Source organism: Trichechus manatus, unplaced genomic scaffold (genome assembly GCF_000243295.1).
Source record: "Trichechus manatus latirostris isolate Lorelei unplaced genomic scaffold, TriManLat1.0 scaffold00011, whole genome shotgun sequence".
Taxonomy (NCBI): Eukaryota; Metazoa; Chordata; class Mammalia; order Sirenia; family Trichechidae; genus Trichechus; species Trichechus manatus.
The window spans coordinates 25,085,233-25,097,291 of NW_004443947.1; the positions used below are offsets into that span (position 1 = coordinate 25,085,233).

The 12,059-nt window shown below is 44.3% G+C and overlaps 1 protein-coding gene across 8 annotated transcripts in view; it reads right to left on the reverse strand.

Annotated features, from left to right (window-relative positions):
* The window catches only part of CYFIP2 (cytoplasmic FMR1 interacting protein 2), a 164,263-nt gene that overhangs the window by 71,645 nt on the left and 80,559 nt on the right, over positions 1 to 12,059 (reverse strand). For all 8 annotated transcript variants that reach the window (XM_004371261.2, XM_023726555.1, XM_023726554.1 and 5 more), the window contains 3 exons: positions 11,133 to 11,241; positions 7,436 to 7,555; positions 1,091 to 1,290 (listed from right to left, as the gene is read on the reverse strand). In XM_004371261.2, the coding sequence (XP_004371318.1) occupies positions 1,091 to 1,290; positions 7,436 to 7,555; positions 11,133 to 11,241 (429 nt within the window). The remainder of the gene's footprint in view (positions 1 to 1,090; positions 1,291 to 7,435; positions 7,556 to 11,132; positions 11,242 to 12,059) is intronic.

A 12,059-nucleotide genomic window follows, 5' to 3' on the forward strand; every position in this document is an offset into this window, starting at 1 on the left:
GATACTGAGAGGACCTGCATATGTGTACATTTTTGTGCATCCTTATGTACCTTATGTTCCTGGGTGGTACAAAACGGTTAACATACTTGGCTGCTAATCAAAAGGATGGAGGTTCGAGTCCCCCCAGAGGTGTCTTGGAAGAAAGGCCTGATGATCTACTTCTGAAAAATTAGTCATTGAAAACCCTATGGAACATAGTTCTACTCTGACACACATGGGGTCAACATGAGTTGGAGTCGACACCACAGCAACTAGTTTTACGTACTTGTGTACATGTCTCACCTCTTCAACCAGGTTATGAACCTCTGTGGGAATGTAGAGATTAGGAATTGAGTGTACCTCAGTGCCTGGTCCAGGGCCATGCAGCTTGTGGCAGACATGTCCCGCTTGTTATGTGTAGGTGTGCTCTGCAAATGTACACCTGTTTCACACACATGGATTCAGATGACGTGGATGTCCTTGTAAAAGTACAATCTGATCACATCTCTTCCCTGTCTCAAACTCTCAGAAGGCTCGTAAAAGCCTGATCCTAACATGGCCTACAGAGGCATCCTGGTCTGCTTCCTGCTTCCTCCTGTGTCCTGCCTTGTCTTTCACAGCAACATTCTGCATCCTACCCATTCCACCCTCACCAGTCTCTTAGAAACTTTGCCTGGCAGATTCATACTCATCTCTTGCCACTTCACCTTATTTATTCCTACTCCTCTCTCGCATCTCAGCTCAAGCATTACTTCCTCAGAGAGGCCTTCCTGAGGTTCACACCCCCTTCCTGGACTGGATCAGGCAGCCCAGTTACCCCCTCACGGCTCTGTGGGCCTTCTTCATTTTGTTCATTGTTTGTGACGTTTGTCATGCAATTGTTTGATCACGAGCATCCTCCTCTAGCCTGAGGGCTCCAAGAGGCAGGAAGGTGTCTGCTTGCTCAGTGCGGCCATCCCCAGCCTCCAGTAAAGAGCCTGCACTAAGCAGGGGCTCAGTGAAATGCCTGTCATAGGAATGAACCGACGTGCACTGGGCCTGGTTTGGAGGAGGCAGGTGGCTGCTCCCCTGACTCGGAGCCCCAGCCCGCTTTGCCCAGGGACTCGCTCACCGGTTCGTGGATCCATTGTAGCAGTAATTGGGGAGGAAGTCAAAGTTGAGCTCCCAGAAGACGTGCAGAGTGATGCGGCCGTAGGGAGCAGACACGTTGTGATTGGCCTCCCGGAACATGGCATCGAAGCTGTCCAGGGTCATGTGCTTACACAGCAGGCGGTGCGTGAGCCGGTTGATCTCCAGTAGCCACTCCAGCTCCTGCCCAGAGAGAACCCCAGCTGCTGAGGACTTCGGCATCAATCTTACACACACACAACACTTTGTCTTACAGACCCCTTTCATGCAGGTGTGAGAGCCCCTCAAGCTCCTAACCACATACATGGGGACCAGGACCTGCAGTGACATGTGACAACTTCCCCTTCTTCTGAGAAGCAGAAGGAATTGCCAGACTATGCTGAGGGGGCTGCATATCTGCCCCAAGAAAGAGACCCCATACCCTGTGCAAACTCCTGTTTAAACTGGAAACCTTGCTTGCTATCCAGTTTCTATACTGGTGAGGAAAAATCTGTCTCTTAGTGTCACGAGTAAAGCAAAACAATATGATGACTGGATATCACCAAAGGTTACATCTCTGCCCTTCAGAAGATAACAACAAGAGCTTATCATCTATTCAGTGATCTATTAAGTGCTGACAATTAGATGGAACCTAATAAAATCGCTATTTTAGGTCAAATTCTGTCAAATATCAGCAATTTTGTATGGTCGAACTTAAGAGTGTGCCAACGGGTTAACTCATTTAAGGGTCATAAAAACCCTATCATGTCAGGATCACTACTTTCCTTATTTTACACATATAGAAATTGAGACCTTGAGAAGTTAAGTAACTTGGTTTCAAATCCAGGAGGCTGGGCTCCAGAGTCCACATTCTTAACCACTGTATACTACAGCTCTCTAAAGAAATCTGTAAACAAGGTAGGGGCAAAAGTTCTCCCTTGGACTGTAGGTAGGTATCTCGGTTGCACGGGGGTTGCTCACCTGTGCCAGCTGTTATGACGCAAATTGTGTCCCCAAAAATATATGTTCATATCCTAACCTGTGGTACCTGTGAACGTGACCTTGTTTGGAAACAGGGTCTTTGTAGATATAATCAGATTAAGATGAAGATATACCAGAGTAGGGTGGGTCCTAATCCAATGACTGGCATCTTTATAAGAGGAGGAGACACAGAGACACAGGAAGACAGCCAGGTGATGACAGAGAGAGACTGAAGCGATGCTACCACAAGCCAAGAAACATCACAGATTGCTGGTAATTGCCAGAAGCTAGAAGCTCCCCTCGAGCCTTCTGAGATAGAGCATGGCCCTGCCAATACCTTGATTTTGGATGTCTAGCCTCCAGAACTGTGAGAGACTAAATGTCTGTCATTTTAAGCCACCCAGTTTGTGGTACTGTGTTAAAACCAATATGCCAGTGCAGGAAGCAAGCCACGGGCAAACTCTTTGCAGTCTGTCCAGAGGGTAAATATAAAGTGTGAGAACTGAGTGGATAATACTCAGACACAGCAGGACACTGCATTGGCTGGGAAATAAAGGAAGAGAGAAACCATTTTGGCTGGCTTTGGCCCTTTGTTTTGTAACTTCTCGATCATTGCTATCACAGAGAATCACAGCACAGTCCTGTCCAGAGGGAGGGGCATCCCTAACTTTGTGGAACTCCAGGACACTCTTGTGCTGTTTTGGTTAAGCTGTCTTGTGAGATTGCTACAATGATCCTGTTTTATAAGAGGAGAAAACTGAGGCTAAAGATTAAATCACTTGGCCCAGGTCACACATACGGGGCTTCGGGTATGAATCCAGGTCTTCTGATTCCAAATCATATGTTCTTGGCCCCTGGGATACAGCTGCCTAAAATAACTACAAGAACATCAGTGAAGGCAGTACATCAGAGCCTGGCCAGGAGGTGGGGTGGTCTGCTGGTCAGCTTTAATGGCTGGGACTAGAGCTAATTGGTCTAAGGTCACAAGATGGAGCCCGGCCCTAAGGATTCAATTTTATTGTCCTCAGCCACAAGCCCCCCACAACCTTGGATGGAGTCCAGAGATGGTCAAGTGGAGGCCTAAGATCAAGGTTCCATTCTTGAAGCTCTGCCTTTCTGAAACTCAGATTCTTTGGTTCCAAAATGGGTGTTGGACTGGATCAAAGCTTGCAAACTTAAATGGCTCTAGGGGTGAACAGGTCAGGTAAGTGAGACAGGCTGGGGCAGGAGTCTTGGGGATGGGTTGTCTGTGGCAAATCAGAGAACCCATGCCCAGCTAAGGCAGAGCTGCTACTTAACTCCAGCTGATTGTTGCCACATCCAAATGCAGCTTAGTGGTGGCAGATCGTGTCATTTTTCAAAAAAAGGTTGAAATGGATTTAAATGCTGGCAACTAAAAAAAAAAAGGATAACCTCTGTACAGACCAAAGAAAACATCCATGGAGCCAATGTGTTGGGTGGCCAGTCTGCTCCTCTGCACTGAAGCTCTCTGCCCGTGGCTTGTCAGAGACTCACTCCAGGCCATGGAGGGTTATGTGATTGTGTTAGGAAAAACAGGTCTTCATCTTTTAGAGCTACATACTGAAAAATTTATAGCTAGAATGACATGATGTCTGGAACTTGCTTCGAAATGACCTGGGGTTGGGGATAAAAGTGGGGGTAGAAATCAAACTAGTTGGCTATACACTGATAATTGAGCCTGGGTGATAGATAAAGAGGGTCCATTGGACTCATCTCTCTACTTTTGCATATGCTGGAGTTTTTCCATAAGAAAAAAAGAGTTTAAGCATTAATTTAAAAAAAGAAGAAGAAGAAGGCGTCAATTCCATTAGCTTCTTCACTCGGGGCTGCCATCTGCCTAAACTGAGAAAAAGGTAAACTCTTGGTTCCCTGGGTGATGGCAGAGGAAGAAAGGAAAGTGGTGATGAGACATTACAGGACCAGAAGCAGAATGGCGCTAAGAGACCTCAGGGCCTGGGCAGAGATAAGAGACTGAAGAGGAGCCAGGCAGGGTTGGCCTCTGGGAGGGAGGAAAGGATTCTAGAACAGCAGCCAGAAGAACAAGTTTCCAGCCACTGCACAGTGCAGTCGATGAAGGACAGAACCACAGAATCCATTTTCTGCTTCTGTATGTTGGGGCCTAGCTAGCTTGACTGTACTTTGTTCCCACTCACTCAGGATGGGTAAAACAATAAAATAAAAATAAACTGAATAAATGCTAATGTGTTTATTTCCAAGATTACTGAGTCCCTTGGCACTAAGGTTCCCTGTTACTAGGAAGATAACTGCAGATGAGAAACAGGGGAACAATTTCTGCTCTAACGTTCTGTGATTTCAACGGTCTCACAAATGCGATGAGTTCAGACGTGTTTCTCTGTTCTGTAATTCAATCTGTGTCCTTGCATTGTGCATCATGTGTTCTTCAGCCTTAGAATCAGAAGTGCATTTGCCTGCTGGACTCGGGACTCAGTGTAACCAGGCATGGAAGGCTTAAAAGCCATGTGAGTGGCTTAGGGGCCTTCCAAGAAGATACTAGCTTTCTGCAGTAAAGCCAACATACTGAGTGGCAACACAGAAAAGCAAAATTGGGGTAGGGGACATAAAACACCCAAATGGGCAACTTCTGTGAAGTAGTAGAAGGAATTCTTCAATGGTGGCCAGAAGATCTGAGTTGTAGCCACACTTGATTTTTCGCCAGCTCTGTGACCTCAGGTATGTGAGAAGAACAGGGGTCTCAAACTTAGGCACAGTGAGGCTCGGTGTGTACTACACATGATGAACTGGGCTACAGTTTGGGCTTCAGACAAACTGAAGAGAGCAGGACATGTCTAATGGGAACTTCTAGTCATTTCTAGGCAACCGCTGCCATCTAGGAATGCCACTCTGATGTTGCCAGAGTTTCTGCATTTTTATTTGAATTCTTCCAAATGTGAAATGTTGGCTCAAAATTTCAAATACACTATGCAAAACACAGCCTGCAGGCTGCCAGTGTTTAACTTCAGGGTCAAGTCTCTCCAGGAATCTATTTGCTCAGTTATGTAAAATGAGGTAACCAATTGACAAATCTCCACAACCTCTCCCAGCTCCAAATCAAGCTGCCTCCCCACCACCACTCAGAATGGAGTTTCTAAGGTGGAGGAAGGGGCTGAGGGCAGCACATTCCTTAGTTTATTGCTTGGTAGAGGCAGAAGTTTCTTAGCCAAGATGAGTGAGACTGTCCTGACCCCAAAAGGACAGAGCTTTCCTGGGGTGTCCTCTTTGTGGGCTTCACAGGAAGTGGGTACTCCCAGGGAACTGTTGCCCTTACCTGATAAACCAAGGCTTTCCCTTGTTTTGATTTTTTTCTCAGCTAAAAGAACATTCAGTGCCTTTCAAGGGGTGGGAAAAGGCCCTGGACACATTTTTTTTAAAAACAACAAAATCACCATTTTTTCCCTATAAGATATATTCATCATTAAACCAAAACCAAAACCACTGCTATCGAGTTGACTCCGGCTCATAGTCACTGGAACCTAGATGATGCAGATAAGCAAAAAAGAAGAAAACAAAAATCTCAACACTGCTAACCTTTTGGTGTAAACAAAGTACAATTCTATTTCTCAAAATAGAAGTGGCCAAATTATTTCCCAGCAGAACATGTGCTATATTAGAGTCTCTTGAAATAACTGACCCAGGGCTGAGGTGCGCAGTTGGGCCACATCCTTTTATGAAATACTGCTGGAAATTCTTCCTGATAGAATTTCATCAAAGCCAACAATTTCTGTGCTCCTCTCATCCTCTTTTCACAGAAGATCTCATTTCATCCTTATAACAACCCTGTGAGGTGGATTCTATTACTTCCTCCATTTTACAGACAAGGAAACAGGCTTGGAGAAAGTAAGGACCTTGCCTGAGATCACGCAGCTGGTAAGTGGCAGAGCCAGGACCAACCCCAGGTATTCTGACTCTACAGCCTTAGCTTAAACGCCTTATTTTTACCACTTAAAAAAAAAAAGAAACAAACCCTTTTTATTTTGAAATAATTTTAGACTTACAGAAAAGTTATAAAAAGAGCAGAGTTCCTGCATACCCTTCATCCAGCTTCCCCAGTGTTAACATCTTGCATAGCTATAGTAGAATCATCAAAACTAGGAAATGAATGCTGGTATAATCCTATTAACTAAATGACAGACTTTTTTATTTAGATCTAAGATTTTACCAGATTTTCCACTAATGCCCTTTTTTTGGTTCTCAGATCTAATCCAGAGTACCACATTACATATAATTGCTATGTCTCCTTAGCTTCTTCCCATCTGTAACAGTTCTAAGTCTTGCCTTATCTTTCATGACCTCTAAACTTTTGAAGAGTAATGTCTACTTTTTTATGTGTATATGGAATGCCTCTCAATTGGGTCTGTCTTATATTTTCTCATGATTTGACTGAGATTTTTATTTTGCCAGTAATACCAGAGAAGAATATCATTTGAGGGGGTTCAGAATATTAACATATCTCATTTCTGTGATGTTAACCTTGATACTTGATTAAAGAGGTTTCTGCTGCATTTCTCCACTGTAAAGTTGCTATTCTTTCCTCTGTAGCTAACAAATATCTTGGGAGAGACAGTTTGAGACTGTGCAAGTACCTTGTTTCTTCTCAAATTTTGCCCTCTAATGTTAGTATCCATCTTGCCCGCAACAATTATTACTGTGTTGTTCTAACAGTGATATTCTATTTCCCGAATTCTTCTCCTCATCTATTTTTGAAAGCATTAAAGTCTTCCTTTGATTCCCTTAAATCCTGATCAATTAAGTCTATTCTAATTCTTGGAGAGAGAATTAATGGAGGACAGTTCAAATTGCTATTTTATGGGAGAAGGGAGAGGGCTGGTCCCGTTTGTATAACAGGATCAGCTATATAATTGGTGGGGCACAGTATAAAATGCTAACATGGGGTCCTTTGTTTAAAAATTATTAAGAGTTTCAAGATGGAGACAGCAGAGCATTAAACCCAGTGCAGGGCCCCTCTGAGCATGGGACCCTAGGTGACTGAAAGGTCATGAAGCCAGCCCAGCATGTACTCTTCCCCGGATTCTTTGGATCACCCACCCACTTGCTCTCCTCTGCAGAATCCTAAAGGACAAGCAGCTATGCTTGAGGGTTGGCCAGCTCTACAGATTTCAAGAAGATCCTTCCCACCCAGTGAATCTGGGGAAGGGCTGGCAAAGTATACTCATTCTGCTTGTCTTTTTGTTTCCTGATCCATTCAGAGGGGAAAGAGACTCCCTGCTTTTCCTTGGCTGGCCCAGTACTAGACTAAAGAGGATCCACAGCTAAGCTTCTCGTCTCTAGAATTCCAGAGCAGAACGCCCGTCAGCTCCCAGCCTCTTACCACGATGGAGGTCAGGTCTTCACTCTCAAAGCGGCTGATGGCCTGGTCGAGGGATTTATACATGGCAGCAGAAATGCGCTGGGTGATAAGTCTATTCAAGTCAATGGATCTACCCAACAGCTATATGGAAGACAGAGAGAGAGGTTACTTATGATTCACACAGACACATGACAACTAAATGAAATGCACTCATAGGAAATTGGATTAAAATTATAAAGGACATTGCTGGGACAACTGGGGACTGTATGTAGAAAACTGTATTGTTATATTTCCTGAGTATGATAATTCTACTGTGATTTTTTTTAGGAGAACGTCCTTGTAATTAGAAGATACAGATTGAGGTTTTCAGAAGTCAAGTGTCATGATGTAAGTGTCAACTTGCTCTCAAATGGTTAAGAAAAAAAGTATACATAATATATATGTATATATATACACACACACATATATAGACTACGTATAAAAATATATGTATACATACTACAGTCACGCATCCCTTAATGTCCACAATAGGAAATAGGACATTATGAAGTAGGATGTTATATGATTTGGATGTCGTGTCAACGAGTCTGTGGGGAGTGGGGCTCCAGCGCACAGGAGCCCAGGGGCTGCTGTGTTGCAGCTCCTGCTGTGGAGGCTTCAGGTGAGCACTCCACTGGGTCCTGCCAGGCGTGCGGCCCCGCAGCCCCGTCATGGTGGGGAAGCTCCGGGCGCAGGGAGCAGGGGAACGGCCTTGGCGACCCAGCCCTGGTTTGGCCCTGAGATGCCTGCCGACCTTGGGTGCTTGGGAGCAGGATTGGGCGCTCCCTCATCCCAGTGGCAGCACTGTCTTTTCCCACGGGGAGGGAGGTGATGGGGCAGCTCACTGCAGAGTCGGGCTGTGGGCATCCCCCAGATGGGCGTGCTGGACCACAATGTATACGCAGTGGAATGCTGCCTGAACAGACATCATACACCACATGACTATACTATATATATAAACAGATATATATTTGTTGTTAGTTTCCGTTGAGTCAGCTCCAACTCATGGTGACCCCACGTACAACGAATGAAATGTTGCCCAGTCCTGTGCCATCTTCACAATCATTGGTTGTCTTGGTCATCTAGTGCTGCTGTAACAGAAATACAAGTGGATGGCTTTAACAAAGAGAAGTTTATTTTCTCACAGTCCAGTAGGCTAGAAGTCCGAATTCAGGCTGTCAGCTTCAGGGGAAGGCTTTCTCTCTTTGTCAGCTCTGGGGGAAGGTCCTTGTGATGCATCAGTCTTCCCTTGGTCTGAGAACATCTCAGCGCAGGAACCTCAGCTCCAAAGGATGCGTTCTGCTCCCGGCACTGCTTTCTTGGTGATATGAGGTCCCCGTGTCTCTCTGCTCACTTCTCTCTTTTATATCTCAAAAGAGACTGGCTTAAGATACTATGTAATCTTGTAAATCTCATCAATAACTGCCACTAATCCATCTCATTACATCATAGTGATAGAATTTACAACACGTAGGGAAATCACATCAGATAACAAAATGGTAGACAATCATATAATAATGGGAATCATAACCTCGCCAAGTTGACAGATATTTTTGGCGGACACAATTCAATCCATGATATGGTATACTCGAGTCCATTGCTGTTGCCACCGTGTATTTTGAGAGCCTTTGAACCTAGGGGTCTCATTTTCCAGTACTATATCAGAAAATATTCTGTGATCCATAGTGTTTTCACTGGCTAATTTCTGGAAACAGATTGCCAGGCCTTCTTCGTAGTCTGTCTTAGTCTGGAAGCTCTGCTGAAACCTGTCCACGATGGGTGACCCTACTGGTATTTGAAATACCAGTGGCATAGCTTCCAGCATCATAGCAACATGCAAGCTACCAAAGTATGACAAACTGACAGATGGGTGGTGGAGAAATACATGTATAGACATATATAAATGAGAGGCGTGTGAGAAAACATATACATGAGAAAGTGAAGCAAATGTGGCAAAACATTATTACCAGTTAGTCTGGTTAATGAGTGTATGAATATTCACTGTATGATTCTTACAACTTTACTGTAGGTTTGAAATAGAAAAAGTTTAGTTAAAATAAGACTCATTCAGACTGTGGGAAGAGGCTTAGGCAGACTTTGGTGTCCTGCACAATGCTTCTGCTGACATCCTAAATTTAGCCCTGAGGTTCTTCCTGCATTGTTCCTGTGCTCCACTTTACAGTTACCAGGGAACAGCAGCCACCTCAGCCAGGACCTACTTTGTGCCTTTAGGGGGTGAATTTAAAAGCAAGAGGATGAAGGACTGATTACAGCATGGGAAATACCACTTACGATAATTTCCACTGGGGTACACATGGGCCTTATCGCAGACGCTACGTAGATAACGATAAACATTTATTGAGTACCTGCTGCATGCACTGCACTTTACTAGGTGCCAAATGATTATTCTCAAGGATTTTATCTTTTCTACCTCCCTTTTGGGATAAATTTTCTACCTACTGACTGGGCCCCTTATAGCCATCTTGTGTACACGTAAAGCTCTCAGTATTTAATATCCTGTGGCTAATTCTGGCTGCATCTGCAACTGATGGCAGTAATCTTCTGAGGGAAAGTTCTGTTTGAGCCCCTGCTGTTGGTGGAGGTGAAAATGTACTTATTACTCTTATTATTTTCCATTTCCCTTGAATTTCTCATGGCAATTGAGATGTCCAGGTTTTCCAGGGTAAACACTTTCCTTTTGATCTTCTTGGCCTCTGCCCTGCTCATTCACCTGAGTCTGTTCCACAGAGATCATGGACCACATAATAAGCACACTGAGATCACAACACAAAGGCCATCTCGCTACCAGTTTGGCTCCCAGCAGGGCCCTGGAAGTAGGTCAGCACTTATTTTGTCCATCTGGCTCATATTAACATCTTCAAGTGGGGGTAAAAATGCTCCAAGTAGCATTTCCTCTGTATCTGGGAACAAGTGTTAACAGAAACCAGCACCACAAAAACAAACCACAGTTTCTACCTTGGGTTTTACCTGACACACTTCATTTCAAAGGTGAGGCAGCCCGCCTTCACTCAGACCAGCATCTGAGCCCTGTTCATGGACCACTGTTGTTAGCTGCTGTGGAGTCGGCCCCCGGCTCATGGCAACACCATGCACAATAGAACAAAATATTGCCAGGTCCTGCGCCAATCCCCCAGATTGATTGCAGATCGAACCACTGTGATTCATAGGGTTTCAACAGCTGATTTTTGGAAGTAGATCGCCAGTTCTTTCTTACTAGTCTGTCTTAGTATGGAAGCTCTGCTGAAACCTGTTCAGCATCATAACAAAATGCAAGCCTCCACTGACAGATGGGTAGTGGCTGTGCATGAGGGCCATAAAGATTACAGACTTGTATGCAGTTCTCCTGCATGGAAGGTGAGAATTCTACCACTGAACCAGTTGTCCTGACTGAAAGAGTAGGTTTCAGCTTTAGTGGCCACAGCTCATCAGAGGTGAGCTGCAGATGGACCAAGAAGGCAGGAACCTGAACCAAAAGGAAGCCCCGATGCCTCCTTACTGTATATAAGATTCTGAGGCTGTTACACCTATGCTCAGAAGTCCACAGCTGGGCAATACTCAGGGTGGACAGGACACAGTCCCGATTTCCTATCTCTACACTAACTTCACAACTACGCTCTCCTGTCCATCCCATCTCCACGGTGGCTTCCATTCCCCATACCTGAACGTGTCTCTGTTTCAGCAGCGTCTCATAGCGGTTGGATGGTGGGTATGGAATGATGACTCCATAATTCTTACACTCAGCTCTAAAACGTTTATCCAACAGGACACTGAAAGAGAAAAAAGTTAAATAAGGCCAGTAAATATGACAGTGAATGGCAGGTTCTCAACTTCCCAGCTACATCTATTTTAGGCCATAGGATCTACCTATGAAACGCTAGCTTATATATTTCAAATACAATTTATTCTGCTCTGGAACAAAGTTCTTCACATTTTTTTTTCAGTCAGAGAAGAAGCCCAATATGTGAAGTGGTTTCTAAGTTAATGATGGGAGAACAGAGGTCCAGCAGCTTTCTTTTATTCATTCAACGAAAGAGTAATTGGGTGCTTGTTATGTAAAAAAAAAAGTAATTGGGTGCTATGTTGAGGATACAAAGTTCCTGTCCTCATGGAGCTTACATTCTAGTGAAGAAAGACTGATAATGAAGAACTATGCTGAGGAATGATATAATTTCAGACAACAGTAAACATCAGCATAGTGCTTACTATTTACCAGGCACTTTATAGAAACACAGAACCCTGGTGGCACAGTGATTAAGAGCTTTGCTGCTAACCAAAAGGTCAGCAGTTTGAATCCACCAGCCACTTCTTGGAAACTCTATGGGGCAGTTCTACTCTGTCCTGTTAGGTCACTATGAGTTGGAATTGACTTGATGGCAATGGTTTTGGGTTTTACAGAAATACACACACATACACTCATGTTTAATCTCACAACAACCCTATAAGTTAGGTGCACTATTATTATCTTCGACACTGAGGCACAGATTGCAGACAGAATAATAAGTACTCTGAAAATAATAAAATGGGATCATTTGGGGTTAGGTCAGGAAAGTCTTTCTAAAGAGGTTTTCTGAACAGAGATTTGAAT